The 15,830-nt window shown below is 44.4% G+C and overlaps 3 protein-coding genes across 4 annotated transcripts; 1 reads left to right on the top strand and 2 right to left on the bottom strand.

Annotated features, from left to right (window-relative positions):
* Positions 1-52: 52 nt before the first annotated feature.
* Positions 53-6,190, bottom strand: LOC105900370 (tectonic-3-like). Of its 2 annotated transcripts, XM_031572199.2 has the most exons (15): positions 5,736-6,190; positions 5,272-5,398; positions 4,788-4,902; positions 4,535-4,635; positions 4,211-4,332; positions 3,598-3,706; positions 3,295-3,407; positions 3,131-3,172; positions 2,948-3,022; positions 2,717-2,836; positions 2,207-2,302; positions 1,698-1,795; positions 1,424-1,571; positions 980-1,117; positions 53-661 (listed from the first exon to the last, which is right to left on the bottom strand). In XM_031572199.2, the coding sequence occupies exons 2-15, from the start codon at positions 5,366-5,368 to the stop codon at positions 506-508; spliced, it is 1,530 nt and encodes a 509-aa protein (XP_031428059.1). In that variant the 5' UTR covers positions 5,369-5,398; positions 5,736-6,190; the 3' UTR covers positions 53-505. The 2 variants fall into 2 exon arrangements, with proteins under 2 accessions (XP_031428059.1, XP_012683115.2); XM_012827661.3 differs by having other exon boundaries at positions 5,272-6,190.
* A 1-nt stretch (position 6,191) lies between these two features.
* atg101 (autophagy related 101) lies at positions 6,192-8,025 on the top strand. The gene is made up of 2 exons (XM_012827723.3): positions 6,192-6,844; positions 6,940-8,025. Exons 1-2 carry the CDS (start codon positions 6,593-6,595, stop codon positions 7,342-7,344), a joined length of 657 nt encoding a protein of 218 aa, XP_012683177.1. The 5' UTR covers positions 6,192-6,592; the 3' UTR covers positions 7,345-8,025.
* Positions 8,026-9,436: 1,411 nt separating this feature from the next.
* zbtb21 (zinc finger and BTB domain containing 21) lies at positions 9,437-14,922 on the bottom strand. Its single transcript, XM_012827599.3, has 2 exons — positions 14,813-14,922; positions 9,437-13,672 (listed from the first exon to the last, which is right to left on the bottom strand). The coding sequence occupies exon 2, from the start codon at positions 13,665-13,667 to the stop codon at positions 10,557-10,559; it is 3,111 nt and encodes a 1,036-aa protein (XP_012683053.1). The 5' UTR covers positions 13,668-13,672; positions 14,813-14,922; the 3' UTR covers positions 9,437-10,556.
* Between the last annotated feature and the right edge of the window lie 908 nt (positions 14,923-15,830).

Genomic DNA, 15,830 nt, shown 5'->3' with positions numbered 1-15,830 from the left:
TACCTCTTTTCTAGGTGCAGTAGGTGATGGGCAGACAAAGAAAATGTACATGTTTGGAAATCCAAAGCAACATATTTATTCCATAAAGTTATTATTACAAGTATATTACAACTATATACATATTGCCACCTTATTATAAACATTTCTACATTATCTAATTATAAAAACAGACATTGCTGAAATAACCACCAAAACACACGTGCATACACACAGACACACTGACATACAAAATACTTCTTGCTTCCTCTTTTGATGTGTTTATGAAGTATAAAACTTCCTGACAAAATAAACATTCAACATCCTAATACACATACAGCAGGATCAGAACTAGAACCGTGTCATGGCGAGCTGCGTTTTGGATGAACACCATAAATATACTAAATCCTAATCAGTATAGCTGTTAAACGTCAAGGACTGACTGGGTGGAAATGTAAATGCTAGGCTTGTACATCGTTTTGCTTCTTTCTGATGGGTGGAGATACAGCAGTCATTTTGGTGTCCACTTTCACAGACCACCATCCAGCTCCACTTGTCCTCGGGTGAAAAAGTCGTATGGAAACTTCCAGTCAGGTTGAGGCTCTCCTCTGGGAGACTCCGGGTATGCAGTGATCTCTGAAAAGGTCACCTCCAAGGTGACAGCAAGCGAGAAGACGAGGGGACACTGTAAAGAGGGGGGGGGGGGGGGGGGGGGGGGGGAGTAAAATCAAGAGATGTGGTAAAACCCTTGACAGAAAGGAACACCAGAAGAGGAAGCCAGATGCCAAATTCCTTTTACAGGCAGCTGAAGGCTGTCTTTGTATCAGGGCCAACCACAATAACCCAGGTTAACACAGATACAGATACGAATAGAAATTCTACTTTCAAGTCATTATCAGTGAAATAGCCGAAGAATCCTTTGGCTACTTCTGAAACAGAGCTGCAGTACAGGCTGAGAAGCCCTTATAAAGTGCCTCAGCATTAATAGTTTTCGTGACCATACCTTCACTTTCTGACAACCAAACTGGTATTTTGCGCCGAGGATGTAATGCTGAGGGAGAGACAGCATCCCTCTCTTGGCCCAGAGAAACTGAATGGAGAGGGAGTGAGGGACAGTACAGCCAGCCTCACAGGAACCCCCCTGAAATGACACAAATGCCCCCAAGCAGGGATAAGGACCCTTCCTTTAATATGATAAAACATGTAGCAAGTACTTAAAAAGAATATCTGCTCGTGTGCAACATGGGGTGTGTATTCACCCTAAGACCAACAGACCATATCGACATGTGAGCTTTTTAAGTTTTTGTTAGAGAAATACATGAATGCCAGTGCTACCCTGAATTTAGTGCAATTTGGGTCTACATTATAGAATGACACGATATACTGTTTTACCAATACAGCACACATAATGACACATAACAGTGAATAATATGAGTAAACGGCTCACAGCTTGTGACTCCGGGCAGTCTTCGGTGATGACCTCTGCCCAGTCTGGCTGTGGTCCTGAAGTCATGGCTACCAAGTCAGGGGTGGCGAGGCCAGTCAAGACTGTATACATCTCTGATCGCAGCTCGCCACAGCTCTGGGAGGCCGACCTTTAGGTTTGTGGAGGGGGAAGTAAAAAGAACAGCTCAGGTTTATGGGTTGTGAAACTGGTCTGTTTTGTCGTTAAAAGAGCCCATTTTAAAAAGGTGTGATGTCCGGCTGCTTCTCTGCTTCACCTGAAGGAGCATCCAGAGATGGAGTTGTGTGTGAAGCGGATGGGCACACGAGCCATGAGAGGAACGGAGCAGGATACTGCTGGAGCGAGAGTCATCAGCTGACACAAGCAGTTACGGAAGAAAACTCCAGAACACATCAGCAGCAAGGATAAACAAACAGTTCAGTAGTCACTATATGGTTTCTGTAGATAACAAGTATTTCAGTTGGCATTTTAAGGATTTTACAAAACATGGCAGTTTCAGAGTCATGGGATAATGCCTGAGATCTAAATTTGATGTTGTTAATGCAACTGATGCACTCTCTTTTGAAGACGACGATTTCATTTGAAGTTTCTCATTGAAGTTTACAAATTGTATTATACCTTGTTTAGAATAACTGGAAAACTGTAAGAGCTCTCAAGTCTTTCTTGTGCTAGCATCTACAGTGATCTTATGTTGACTGTAACCACAATCAAAATGACTTTACAGTGGGTCTTATGATCGTAGATTGGATGGGGTAGAAAAGATACAGGATTGACATCTTCACCGAACCGACCAATCACTGGGGTTCCAACAATTAGTCCCATCACTGGCAAAGGTGCAGGTGTAGGGCCAGCTGTGGCTAACTGCAAGCAAAACGAACAAAACAAATTCTCATTAGCGACTGGAAAATGTGTTACTTGCTCTATGTGCTCCCTGTGAGCGGTAAGAAGGTATAGTCAAATCATTGTTGTTGTGATAAAGTGTGATTGTGATAAAGAATGACTTTATTGCCACATCCACCCATCACTCAACCCTTTTATGCTTCATTTCGCCCCCTGCTTTGTGTCAATGAAATTAGCAAATATAGGTATCCCAGCCTATTCTCACTGCACGGTTGCTGATACGTGAAGCTCGTTCGCGGTGCTCGTCATCCTATGAAGTTAGGGCCCAGAGACAAAACAATTCCCTTTTCCAAGTTCAAAGACCATGTCTAGTGACATGGAAACAAAAAGTAGTGATTAAGAAACACAGTTTTCCGACAAGTGCAAAACAACTACCTGAAAGATGATAGAAAACTTCTGTAATATTTGTGTATCCAGGCTGGAATTGAGGAAGTCAGCATGTATTGTTGCACTCGTGATTTCTCCATAACGTGTAAACTCTATAATATACTCCACCTACATGTAAAAAGGAAGAGAGAGTCTTAAGAGAGAGTCTTAGTGTCTCAATCATGCAATACTGGAATTTCAATATTCACTGCCTCCAAAAATACTTAGCTTGCTCCTCACCCTAGACATGATATGCAAGCAGGTGCCATTTTGCTCACTGGGCTGAGGCCAGTCTGTCACAGGGATAATTGGGATCTAATTGAATAAAAAGGGCTTGTTATTTTTATATTGTGTGAATCAAAGAGACACTATAACAAGACAAGGCACTAAAGCAATATTGAGTGTGTATCTGATTCATTTTACCAGCAAGTCTGATACCTCCACGTTGTTTTGCGGATTTGGTACCTGTAGTGTTAGAGGATGTGGCCAGATAGTGCGGACGTCAGGCAAACAATGAGGTAAAAACGATAGCTTAACTGTCATTAGCTTAAACTGTTAAACATGGCATACGACAGACATAAACTTACCCTGAGCAGGCTGATATCTTTAAAGTAAGAATGCACATTCAATCTGTGATCGGCTGAGCAGGACTGAGCATTTAAGGCACGAGTGCAAGACTGTGATGTGGAGCGCATGAATCCTTTGAAAGGGAGAGGAGCGGAAATACACAACACACAGAAAAAGCATTGAAGCGTACAAACAGAAATGGCACTGGTTTCAAACAACATCCATAATGTCTTTTTTCTGCTCATTATGTCCTGAAATCCATACAAATGAGCTCTACATTCAAAGCTTTGCAAAAAAAAACAACTGTATTTTAAACCACTTACTGGCTGGGTTAAGGTCAACGCAGAAGGATGAGGCTACCCCTGATGATGGTTGTTTTAGAGTACCCAGCATAGAGACAAGGTTGTACTGGAGAAGTATTTCATCATCAACCTGATGGAAGGAAAAGACAGAGACAGTGACGGTCTCACTCCGTACTTAAATTCGATTACTTGAGTTGGTCAATGGGACAGACTTCTTATTTACATAATGAGTGTTTCTCAAAGTAAAGGAGGGATCCTTGATGGCAGTGTTTTCAAGGGTACCAGGTCAACGAATCCCGCCAAAGGACTGTTCCGATGGCTAGGATCCTTCTAATTCTACAGAAGCGTGGCTGCCAATCAGCGTCAACGGCCCCTCCGACCACCACCAACATTCATTCATATTCACACAATGCAATGCATGTCTTTATGATGGTGGGGGAAACCGGAGTACCCGGAGTAAACCCACGCAGGCACGGGGAGAACATGCAAACTCCACACAGAAAGGACCTGGAACGACCTGGAACGACCGGGATGCAAACCCAGGGCCTTCTTGCTGTGAGGCGACAGTGCTAACCACTGAGCCACCCAGCTGACCATAAGGCACTGATGGAGTACTGATGGAAAAGCCCCTCACCTTATAGAAGTCTCTGACAGTGGGACTTATGGATGCGTCATCTTGCTGTAAGAAGGAAGGGGACACCTGGTCTCGCCGCTGCTCTGAAAAAGTGGGGGGGCTTTGCTTCTCTGTTGTTGTTTCTGACGTCAAAAAACACACAAAAGTTTTACTAAAGATTGGATAAGACCAGACGAAACAAAAACGTAATAGAAAATTAGATGACTGCATTGGCAAATGTGTGGAACCCTGAGGATCTTGAAGTATAAACAGAGGACATCATTTTGTTTCGCCCAATTGCCTGTCTGAATCTGATATCACCTCAAAAGGATCAATTTTGTTCACCTTCTTCTCGCACACAGAATAATGAGTCAGTGACTGTGATGAGGTCAGGATCAACGTTTGCTCGGAACATCAACCACTTCTCAACGCACACACCAGGTGACCTAGGGTAAAATGAGTCACAAATCAAAATTCACACATTGTTTAGTCATTTCCTTCCTCTCTCTCTCACACACACGCACACACACACCCCCCCCCCCCACACACACACACATACAGAAGCACTTCATCCAACTCCTTCATCCAAATATCCAACCTTGTTTCTTTTTCACAATCACTGAAGACTGAGCCTAAGTCATCGATTCCACAGTCCACTGTGTCACAGCAGCAGCCAATATCACAGAATCCTGGAGTGATATCACATGAGCACACTACGTGGAAGAGAAAGATAATGGTAAATGAGTGACTTGATCCATTTTTCTAACCTAGTGTCTGAGCCATGGGCCTCAAAACCAGGTCGTCAATACCACTTGGGGGGGGCAAAAGCTCACTGTCTTTTTCTGAAAGCTATGTATCGTTGGAGTACGGAAGCTTATTAGAGCCACCTATGGCGTGATTTGTGTTTCTCCCGCGCGGGAGGTTGTCTGAAGTCAGAAATAAAGAGAATAAAATCTGAATATCTGGGGAAAATATCAGAAATAAAAAATCACCCCATTGGTGACCCTAACACGCTTCTGTACTCGAGTATATTTCTGCATGATAGCAACTTGGATCTGGGACTTGTGTACCCCCCCAAATACCTTTAGGAACTGTCTCTGTAGTGGTCTGTAGTGTAGTGGTCTCTGTAGTGCTGGCATTTGTGGGGCTGCTCTCCGTCGGTGTGCTGTCTGTAGTCATGTTTAGTAAAGTTGTCTCGGTGAGGAGACCCTGAGTTGATGTTGCAAAAAAGTCAGATTCCGTCGACGTGGAGGATAAAATGGGCTCGTCGGTAACATTGTTGTTATTAACGCCTGAAGGCGAACCTGTTTGATTTACAGCCAACGCCACTGTAGAAATAATGCAGAGTACAAACACCGACAGCACAGTCCAACACATGATTTTATGCATCATCTTATGTGCATAGCTGGTATGTCTGTTAAAGAGTAAATATACGACTTCAGCTAATGGTACACGATAAAAAGAAAAAGATTCAGTGCAACAATATTGCTAGTTAACCACGATATAACATTAGTAGCTAACATGATTATTATCGCAACTTCCTCACACTTTCAGTGATACATCTCCATTCTATTGACCAGCGAATATATGATTCTCGGACACCTTCCGCAGAGCTACAACTTTCAAGCCTTCAATATATCTCTAAAACATATGCTAGGATGGTGGCTGGCGAACAAACACAAATATTCTTCTACCGTGCCGTTGCTAAGGAAGCCGTTTATTTCCTCGGTTTTCAAAGCGACTTATCCCTGTGTAAAACTAGTTACAGCGACATCTACTGCATTGGAATAATTGCAAAGGCGTCCTATCATGATCCAAATCAAAGATATGTCTATTGTTCTAATAAACATTAATACAATTAGTTATGATATGTCGAGTTGCGTAAAAAGGAATGCCTCGCATCAGTAACAGTGAAAATATTCTGAACTTTAACATATTGTGGATTATGATACTGTGAGTGTGAAAAGGTCGCAAGGACTGACATGTTGGAACAGTTTTGGCTCAAACCGCTTTCCGTAGTTCATTCCTTGTTGTTTACCTGTTGAGGCTCCGCCTATGTTGTCGAAGGGACTGGGTGTTGGGCATATTTTGTGATATGCGAATGTATCTTTTACAATGGATTAATTCATACACATTCTAGACAATCGTCTTAAGTTGTGAGATGATTAATTACAACATTTTCACCCCAGAGATTGTTTTTATTGCACGTCGCAGTGTTAGCTAGCTAACCTTAGCCAACGAACGGCGTAGGCCGATGAAGTAGCTAGCAGGCCTTCCTAAGATAGCTGCTGGTGTGCGACGTAAATAAACGAGAAAAAAATCTAGGGGGGTATCTAGGTGAATTTAGTCGTCGTTTCATACAACGTTGTTTTTATCCAGTTCTGTCGACAAAGAGAAATAGCAATGAATTGTCGTTCAGAAGTGTTGGAGGTGTCGGTTGAGGGAAGACAAGTTGACGAAGCTATGTTGGCGTTATTGCACACGATACTGCTGCACAGGAGCACTGGGAAATTCCATTACAAGAAAGAAGGCACGTATTCCATCGGTACAGTCGGTACACAAGACATAGATTGTGATTTCATCGACTTCACTTTCGTGCGAGTGTCTTCGGAGGAGCTCGACAGGGTTATCAGGAAAGCTGTAGGCGAATTTAAGGTAACTGGCTTGGTTTAAGAGTGATGCCAACACTGACCTCGTTTCGTGTCAATTATTAATCAGTCAATTAACCCTTTTGGCCTTCTTTCAAACAGGACGCTCTAAGCAACACTGGGAGTGATGGAATGGGTCAAATCTCTTTGGAGTTTTACCAGAAGAAGAAATCACGATGGCCTTTCTCTGACGAATGCATCCCATGGGAGGTTTGGAGCATCAAAGTAAATGTTGTGAATTTGGCCAACGAGCAGGAGCGTCAGATCTGTCGTGAGAAAGTGGGAGAGAAATTGGGTGAGAAGGTCATCAACATCGTGGAAGTCATCAATCGTCACGAGTACCTGCCAAAAATGCCCACGCAATCGGAAGTGGACAATGTGTTTGACACCAGTCTGAAAGATGTCCAGCCATACTTGCACAAGATCACTTTCCAGATCACGGACTCCCTTGGTACATCTGTAAGCACAACAATGAGAAGACTTATTAAAGACACGTTGGCATTGTAAGAGTGAGAGCACAATCGTCTCACCGTGTGCTTTCACAATTTTTTTTTAACAGGATCACAGGTCATAAGTCCGCCTAATCAACCATCTGCTGAACATACCATAAAGTAATGCAGTGCTGCACCATATGTCATTGTGGTTGAGATCAAATATAGACTATTTTCCACCATATTCACGCAACAGCAATTCCAAAATTTTGATAGGCTATTCTGTTTTGAATAGATAACTAAAAATGATCTAACTACTTCAATAGCTTTCTTGTCAGGGCAAATGTGTGAGAAATTTCCTTTCAGGATTAAAGAAAGCCTTTATACAGTCCCTAATGATACTACTTCACAATTTGCCTTTCATAAAATGTAACCATGGATACGCATTGTAGTTATTACTGTAAAAATGTACAAAAGTTGGAATTTCCACTGTAGTGTGCTCATGACCGTTCAGAAGATTACTCAACCACAGGCAGCCAGTTAACCCTTCTCTGTTCCTTTAACCTCTAATGTCATCTCATTTATGTAAAAATAAATACAACAACTCTAAAACTAATTATGATACACAGACACCTGATCATTTTCCTAAATATATTCCTTTTTGTGACACGATGTAGCTATTCACATTATCTATCGTCAGTGTGATGTACCATGATTGTTCAGTTGCCAATAAGAAAATAAACCTGATGAGATACAATCTACTGGCTCTACCCCTGATGTTCATTTTTAATTATACATATGTTTAACATATCTTGTAAAGCATATGGAACTTTAAAGAGTGACTCTGAGCTGTAAACGTGCTGTTTAAAATGCAAGATGAGCTCTTTACCATATAACAATAAGAACCACTGCTATGTGTCATTACTATACAACCCAGTCTATCCATTTACATGCCCTATGTTGATAATTACTGCTTTTTTTCATGTGGGTTTAAATGAAATAGATAGAGAGATCGATACTTTATTGATCCTGAAACAAATTGTGGAACAGCTAAAAGAAAAGGTAATTGGTTTGCATCAACAAATCTTTATTTCAGAAAACAAGCACAGAAACTGTAGAAAAGAGCACGAAACACAAAAGTTTATGCACAATTTAAGCCACATCATCGCAATCAATACATATACAAAGGGTATTGCAGCATACATTATAAACAAAGAGTTTTCCATAAACAGAACATACAGATAGAAAATTGAACAGAGACCATAGAAAGGCTGTCTTTTACATTATGACCAATTTGTCATATTCATTTCATTCAAGTCTTTTAGTCATACAATCTCAAAAATAATTTCCAAAATCTGAGGATCAAAGCTATGCTTACATGCACTGACAAATCCCATGTAATAAAATAAACATAGAAAATGTTGCACCCCACAAGTTTTCCAAAATATGTTGGTCCATCTTGCCCCCCATCCCACCCCAGTTCCTCTCTAGCCCCCACACCCACCCCCCACCCAAGTTCCTCTCTACACACCCCCCCACATTAAGTACATATTGTCGGTCATATGAAACCATGAGTAGGCAGGGGACCATAAATAGAATTGCCAAATTAGCTAGATAGTGAAGCAGAATCTGCAAGCTCATTTCCCTTCCCCAACGCTACTCGCAAATCCAGCCTTGGGAAGGGATAATGTACTTTTCCAACTCATTTTTCCAAAACCAATGTGAGGTAAAGGCCGACATGGCAAAGCCTAATAATTCAACCGCAATTTCATTCATTTGTATAATTAGTAAAAAAAAATATGCTGAAATAATAGATTTTGTGAGCAGAAACTAGATATTGTTTTTGCTATTGTGCTTGAATAATACTTGTGCAAAACTTTTCTTTTCAAATATAATAACAATCATTAGTTTATAGAACACAAATGTGTGTATCTCTTTCCAGCTCTTTCTGGAAACAAAGGATTTCAGTGGTCTTAATTTCTGTGGATTTTACTGATGAAACAGCTGATGATCACAAAAACCTGCTGCTTTAACACCATATATAGGCCCCTTTCCACATTAGACTTTTCATCTCTGCGCAGCAAATACCACCGCACTGGAGATAACTACCATGCACCAAATAATACAGACGCACTGTACAAAATGTCAACCCCACCTGTCTGTTGTTCAAATAATACAGACGCACTGTACAAAATGTCAAGCCCGCCGGTCTGCTGTTCAAATTTGTTCTTTACAGTCGCACGGCTGACATATTATATGGTCACACCTGGACAACTTAACAGATAACAGTGCCATTCAAGTAAAGTACAATATCTTGATATCAAATCTATAATATAAAAAAAAAAAAATCATAACAGCTGATCTCTAGGCTATTATACGCATCTGTTCAATAAGAGGAGAACTCCTGTCTGTGGACTGCAGACAGCACAGGTCCCAAACACAGATTCCCATATACGTTTGGGCTTAACAGATGTGAACTGAACGTCATAAACATGTTACAACCAGGGAATGAGCTGGGCTGTTACTAAGTAAGTCGTAGAGGCATGACGAAAGTGCTATAGGTCAGTTAAATAGTCACCGAAGGCTGCTACACCATGGCAGTTATCCACTCACTAATTACGAAGGCAACCTCTTCAGAACACCCATCTACTGTGCCAGCACACGAGACATGGACCATTCATAAGCAAGAGCACTTAGTTAATCTAAAACTGCACCACTAGGCCTAGATAAAGCACTTCCTTTAAATAAACCACTGGCTTTTCATTGGTACGAGGGTTAAGCATTACATTTCCTACGCATAGGCCTACATACTTAAAATTTCAAAGGCAGATTGAAAGAACTCACATAAAGTAAGCAATTAGTATTTGTACACATTCTCGTTTCAACCCAAGGCGGTCATTTGTACATTAGAACTACTGTGAAACATCTGAACTGCAATAAACTGCTAATATCTTCCCCACGTAATCAGTTGAAAGAAGTTAGTATCTATTTCCATTTTCATGCTAGAAAATTCACCATAACATAGATAGTTTTGATATACAAAACAGGATCCCTTGACCTCTCATTTCTCTGCTTTGCACCATTTTGTGCACATTCATATAGATTCATTTAGGACACGTTAACACCTATGATTCTTAAAGCTCGACAAAATTAGAGGAACATATAAATAACCTGACTCCGCGTGACTAAGTGTAACGTAACGCAATAACCAAATCAAATGATAATCTGATCCTGCTTCCGTATCAACAGTCTGTTCCGGCACTGCAGGTCATGGGGGTTGTGCTGATGTCACAGGCGGTTGTGACTCTGCTCGTGACTCCACAAGCTGAACGCCGTCTTAAAAGTCCTGTGGCACAGCTTGCACATGTACTGCCTCTTGAAGGTGAGGGCGGACAGGGTGGGGGCATGGTAGAACAGCGTGTCGGATTCCTGAGGGCTGAGAGACGTCTCCGTCCCGTCTGGCTTGGACAGGGAGGGGCCGTCGTCAGCTCCTTCCTGCTCGGGCCCTGCGATGTTAGTCGCCGCGCCGACGGGTCCCCCCGGCTCCTCCTCGGAGGAGACTGCGACGGAGGCCAGAGCAGTGTTGGGAGGCGAGGTGGAAATGGAGAGCGGCGGCGAGGGGGATGGCGACGACGCCTGGTGCTCCATGTCCCTCACGACGGGCTCGTCCGCCGTGGCCACGTGCGACTGGAAGTGGCTCCAGAGGCGGAAGTTGGTCCTGAAAGCCTTGTGGCAGATGTGACAGATGAAGGGCTTGATGTGGCACAGCAGCTCCTGGTGCCGCTCCAGGTCCTTGTGCGAGCTGAACAGCTTGCCGCACTTCTCACAAGGCCACACGCCCGGCTCGTCAGAGGCAGCGTTGGCGGCGGCGGTGGCGCTCCCGGCGGCCGCGTTCTCCTCCTCACATACCGCCTCCTCAATGGGCTCCTCCTTTACCTGCATGTCGCCCTGCTCGTGGGAGCCCATGCTGAGGTCCTCGGGGGCGTACGACGAATCCTCCGAGTCAAACATGGGCAGTGACGAGGAGTCACGATAGAAGGCCTCCTTCCTCGCATCCAGCGGCTCCTGGTGCAGAGGAGGGATCGGACTTCGAAGGGCGTCTGGGGCCTGGTTGTGGTTCTCCTGCTGGCTGAGAGACAGCTGTTCCCTGACGGTCATCATGTTGTGGTTGTGGACCTCCACCTGGTGTCGCCAGATGCTGAAGGAGGACTTGAAGGTGCGCATGCACTCCAGGCAGGTCAGCTTCTTGTAGTCGCAGTGGCCCTCGTGGTCTCTCTTGACCGAGGCACTGGAGAAGCGCAGGCCGCAGTATGGGCAGACGGTGGCGTGCCTGCAGCCCCTTTCGTGGTCTCCCTGCTCCATGGGGGAGGACAGCTTGGCGTTGCACAGCTTGCAAGAGTACACGTCCTTGCTTTGATTCTCTTTCAAGTGAGCAATCTGGTTCTGGTTCTGGTCCGCAGAGTCACTCCCTCTGTCCATCTGAGGGTTGTCATTTTCCATGGGGTGCATTTTCAGGTGTTGCCTGAACTGCGACTGGAACCAGAACATCTTCCCACAGTAAGGGCAAACGTAGGTTGATCTTGACCGCAAACTCTTTTTGGCAAAGGGCTGAACCTGTAAATTTTGTTTATTTCTCCTGAGCTTCATGATCAAGGCTTTCTTGATTTCACGCTCTCGCACAATATCGATCAGCTTCCTCTGGAACTTCTCATCTAGCACCGAGTACGAGCTTGAAGACGGCGCCGGGTTTTGGACCACACCGTGCTGCGTCTGGCAGTGGGTCCACACTTTGAAGTTGGTGTGAAAGCGCTTATGACAGATGTCGCAGGCGTACGGTTTCTCTGGGTTGTGATACATGTTCACGTGGCGGTACAGACCCGCGTTTGATCGGAAGATCTTTAAACAGTTCCAGCATTTAAACATCTTGTTTGGTCTCAACTCGCCTGGCTCTTCGCTGCCGTCCTCCGCGTTCGAGGTGCTCTGTACGTTAGCAGGTCCAGTCTCTTTGTGTGTGAGATGGTGTTCGTTCCCCACCCGAGACCGCTTATACGGACTACTGAGGTTATCCAGCCTTGCCCTGCGCTTCCCAGCATGATTGAAATAGCCTTTTGGGTTTTCATCAAAGTTCATTTGCAGGTCTCTGAAGTTGACGGGCAGATTATCCCCTACTGTGATACGTATGATGTCAGAAGGGTCAGCCAGTGGGCTGCTGGGCTCGGTCTTCACGTGGACCTCGGTTCCCTGAGTGTCTCCCCTCTCGTACATGTTGTGGTGCCTGGGCCTGAGAATCAACGGCGGCACGTCCTGCGGCGACCCCTGATGCTTCTGATCGGCGGACGGCATCGCGCTCGCCTTTGCGGTGGCCATTTTCACGACAGAGTGCTCTCTGTTCTGTGAGTCTTTGAGCTCCAGTGCGGGGGAGAAGATGGGAACAGGGCTGTCCATGGATAAGGACCTCCGGAGCAGACTTTTAATGAGAGGCCCGCTGCGGTCCACAGGTTGGTGTCGCTCTGCTTGTTGGCCTGGCGCGGCCATTTTGGGGCTGTAATGGGGCTCTGGCTGGTCCTCTCCTGGGTCAACACCGGAATACGGCTGTAAGCTGGCATGCTGTATTTGAGACTCGCTGAACGATACCGAGGAGGTCAGCTGAGGTCGTACAGACATGGTGCTCTGAGCCGACCGTCCCTTCATTATGGATGGAGTGACGGCCATGATGGATTTGTCGTCAGGGGCATCAGAGGGCCTGCTGGGATTTCTGTCTGTGAAGTCACTGCTCCTCTTTATTGCTTTACCGCGACACTGTCGAGAGGTCTGGTTTTGTTCTTTAACTGGAAAGGCTGAGGCTTCCTCTGCAGAGGCCGAGTAAGGGCCGTGCTTCAGTGACTTCAGTGGGTTTGTGCTCTGGCTCTGAGCACCACCGGCGCCAGGAGCATCGCCGCGGCTCTGCCGTACAATGACGCTCCTCTGCTGGTAACCGCCGTCATCCTCTTCCTTAAAGGACACCCTCTTCCTCGAGATGCAGTAAGACACCTGCGGCCGCATGGCCATGATGTTGGTGAGGAAAGGGATGCCCAGGCTGTAGCCCAGCTCCTGGATGGCAGCCAGGCTGCCCTTATCCACGAACAGGGAGGACGAGTAGATGTAGTTCAGCACCAGCTCGAAGGCGTCCGGCTCGCAGAAGTCCAGCTGGACCGCGGGCCGGGGCTCCGAGTCCCTCCTGGTGAAGAGGGACTGGAAGTACTCACTGCTGGCGGCCAGGACGCTCCGGTGGGCCTGGTAGCGCTGCTCGCCCACCACCAGCACGATGTCACACAGCTGCCCCCTCAGACGCTGCTCGTTGAGGATGCTCAGCAGCGAGATCGCGTGCGCCGGGTTACTGTAGTGAACCAAGTTTTCCATTCTGGCTGTGGGAGAAAGAGGAAAGTATGATGAAACTGGGGTGTGCAAGGAGGTGTTTGGTTATTGCATCTGCATAACGGCTGTGAATCATGTAAAATGCATACAAGGATACAAATACAAAAAACAACTGCTACTAGTAACCGGCGAGGACTACTACTACTACTTATAATAAAAAATAATAATAACAACATTGGTAGTGATGTTATTTAATTTATAGATGTCATAGTTAGTGTTTACTGGGGGTCTTAATGTATATGTACTTGCTCATCAGCATGCTTCAATTAAATCCAAAAATTTGAACAATTTGTGCAAACAAAGAGAGAAAATAAAATTGTAGTTTCAATGCTATGTAAAGTCATTGTAAATCCAATACAAACATTGTATTGTTAAATGTATCATTTTAAAGCAATGAAAAATGTAAACACGCATATTTGGATGATGTAAGCCTACTGTTTGAACATTGAGTGCCAATATACAGATGGATAGGTGGACTGCGTCTCGGAGAACTGACTAAACACAACAGTCTTAAAATAGAGCAACGCATGCGCGATATCGCGGCAGATTACCTCATGCTGACAGATACAGGCATTCGGTAGTTAGGGAGTATTAGGTCATAAGGGAGACGTGGCTTTGAATCTGCTAAGATTTGAGTTAAGTTATCAACTTTAAGTTTTCCATTGCAAACTAGTCGGCAAGGCATGTTCTCTACTCACCGAAGCAATAAACCAGACGGACAGACGCCTCAAAACATGTCCAAGTCTAACACTGGTGTAGCAACTATGTTAGCTATGAATTCAGCTTCAAAATATCTGGCTGCAGTGACTTCCACTTCACAGTCCAACTAGCGCACAAAGCAACAGGATAACGGCTACGGTTGTATGGGGTCTCTGTAAAGCAGTCCGAGACCAACATGAACAGGAAAACAGTGGCTATGAGTGCATGCACTCAAACCACTCCTGTCATTTTGCTTAGAGAGCTCGGTCGCAGCATCGGCAAGCATAGAGAAGTCGATTGTGTATAGGGAGCGAAAAAGAAACCACCTCAGCGTTACGTCAGTAAAGACGGATTTTCCACCATAGTGCTTACACAATTACCACCCTATCACTGGATATTAGAGATCGAATGAGTTAATATCTTATACGTACCCAATATACTTGTCGTATTCCCAGGCAGCACTGAAATACGACTTTCTTTTAGAAATGTGTTGAGCGTGTTGCTGTCGTGATTCCATCCATCTTGTATTTGACGTCATCCCACTGAAGGGATGAGGTCATCGCTAAGAACGCTCGTCACGTGTGCCACACTGTGATCGGTATGGAGAGTCAGCAGGGACAAAAAAATGTTAAAATCCGTGCTAAGATAAACAAATTTGTTGTGTTGTACTGCAGCCTGACACACCAACGATGAAATAAAGTGAAATTTATCAGAGACTTGTGTATTTGTATAATTATATATTGTGTGTTCTATTGACTGTGACACAGTATTAAAAAAATGTATTAAGGGTGACATGTTGCCTATTCAACTGTAACATCTGTTTAATACATTAACAGTGACCTTATTTTTCCACTTAAAAGGGGGTGAGCTTAACCTCACATGACTGTTTATATTCTCAGTGTATATTAGCTTTGGTAAGGGCCAAAAGGACACGCACATATGCAGGGCCCAAGTTCTGCTCACTCGAACAAACACGTGCCTCTGTGTGTGCACACACGTGTGTGTGTGTGTGTGTGTGTGTGTGTGTGTGTGTGTGTGTCTCTCTCTCTCTCTCTCTCTCTCTCTCTGTGTATGTGTGTGTGTGGGCCATGTAAACCATGCCAAAGTATTTGGATCTGGTCTTATTGCTTATTGCTTTTGCTTTTACGATGTGTGTGTGTGTGTGTGTGTGTGTGTGTACTACAGGCAGTATGTGTCAATGCATGTAGATTAAGGGTTATGGTTATGTATCTGTTCAGTATGTGTGCATCTAAATAGTATAGGAGCATATGTCATAAAACACCTCCTTTCTGTCTCTCAATCTACTGATCATCACCTCACTCTCTCACTTTACCCTACATGTTCTGCCCTTATACCCTCCTCCTGCAAATGATTGCCCATTCATAACATTTACTTTTATAATGTCAGTCTCTGACTTATGTCAGTGCTCCAAATAAAATAGATTTCCAA

The sequence above is a fragment of the Clupea harengus genome, chromosome 8 (genome assembly GCF_900700415.2).
Source record: "Clupea harengus chromosome 8, Ch_v2.0.2, whole genome shotgun sequence".
Taxonomy (NCBI): domain Eukaryota; kingdom Metazoa; phylum Chordata; class Actinopteri; order Clupeiformes; family Clupeidae; genus Clupea; species Clupea harengus.
This window is presented reverse-complemented; position numbering and strand designations above follow the sequence as displayed.

Bases quoted from the DNA above. Each gene is read 5' to 3' on its own strand.
- atg101 (XM_012827723.3), top strand. From the start codon at position 6,593: ATGAATTGTCGTTCAGAAGTGTTGGAGGTGTCGGTTGAGGGAAGACAA. The intron at 6,845-6,939 runs GTAACTGGCTTG...TCTTTCAAACAG, and splicing joins AAGCTGTAGGCGAATTTAAG to GACGCTCTAAGCAACACTGG.
- zbtb21 (XM_012827599.3), bottom strand. From the start codon at position 13,667: ATGGAAAACTTGGTTCACTACAGTAACCCGGCGCACGCGATCTCGCTG.
- LOC105900370 (XM_012827661.3), bottom strand. From the start codon at position 5,581: ATGATGCATAAAATCATGTGTTGGACTGTGCTGTCGGTGTTTGTACTC. The intron at 4,903-5,271 runs GTATTTGGGGGG...TCTTCCACGTAG, and splicing joins TACAGAGACAGTTCCTAAAG to TGTGCTCATGTGATATCACT. The intron at 1,572-1,697 runs GTGAAGCAGAGA...ACAAACCTAAAG, and splicing joins ATCTCTGGATGCTCCTTCAG to GTCGGCCTCCCAGAGCTGTG.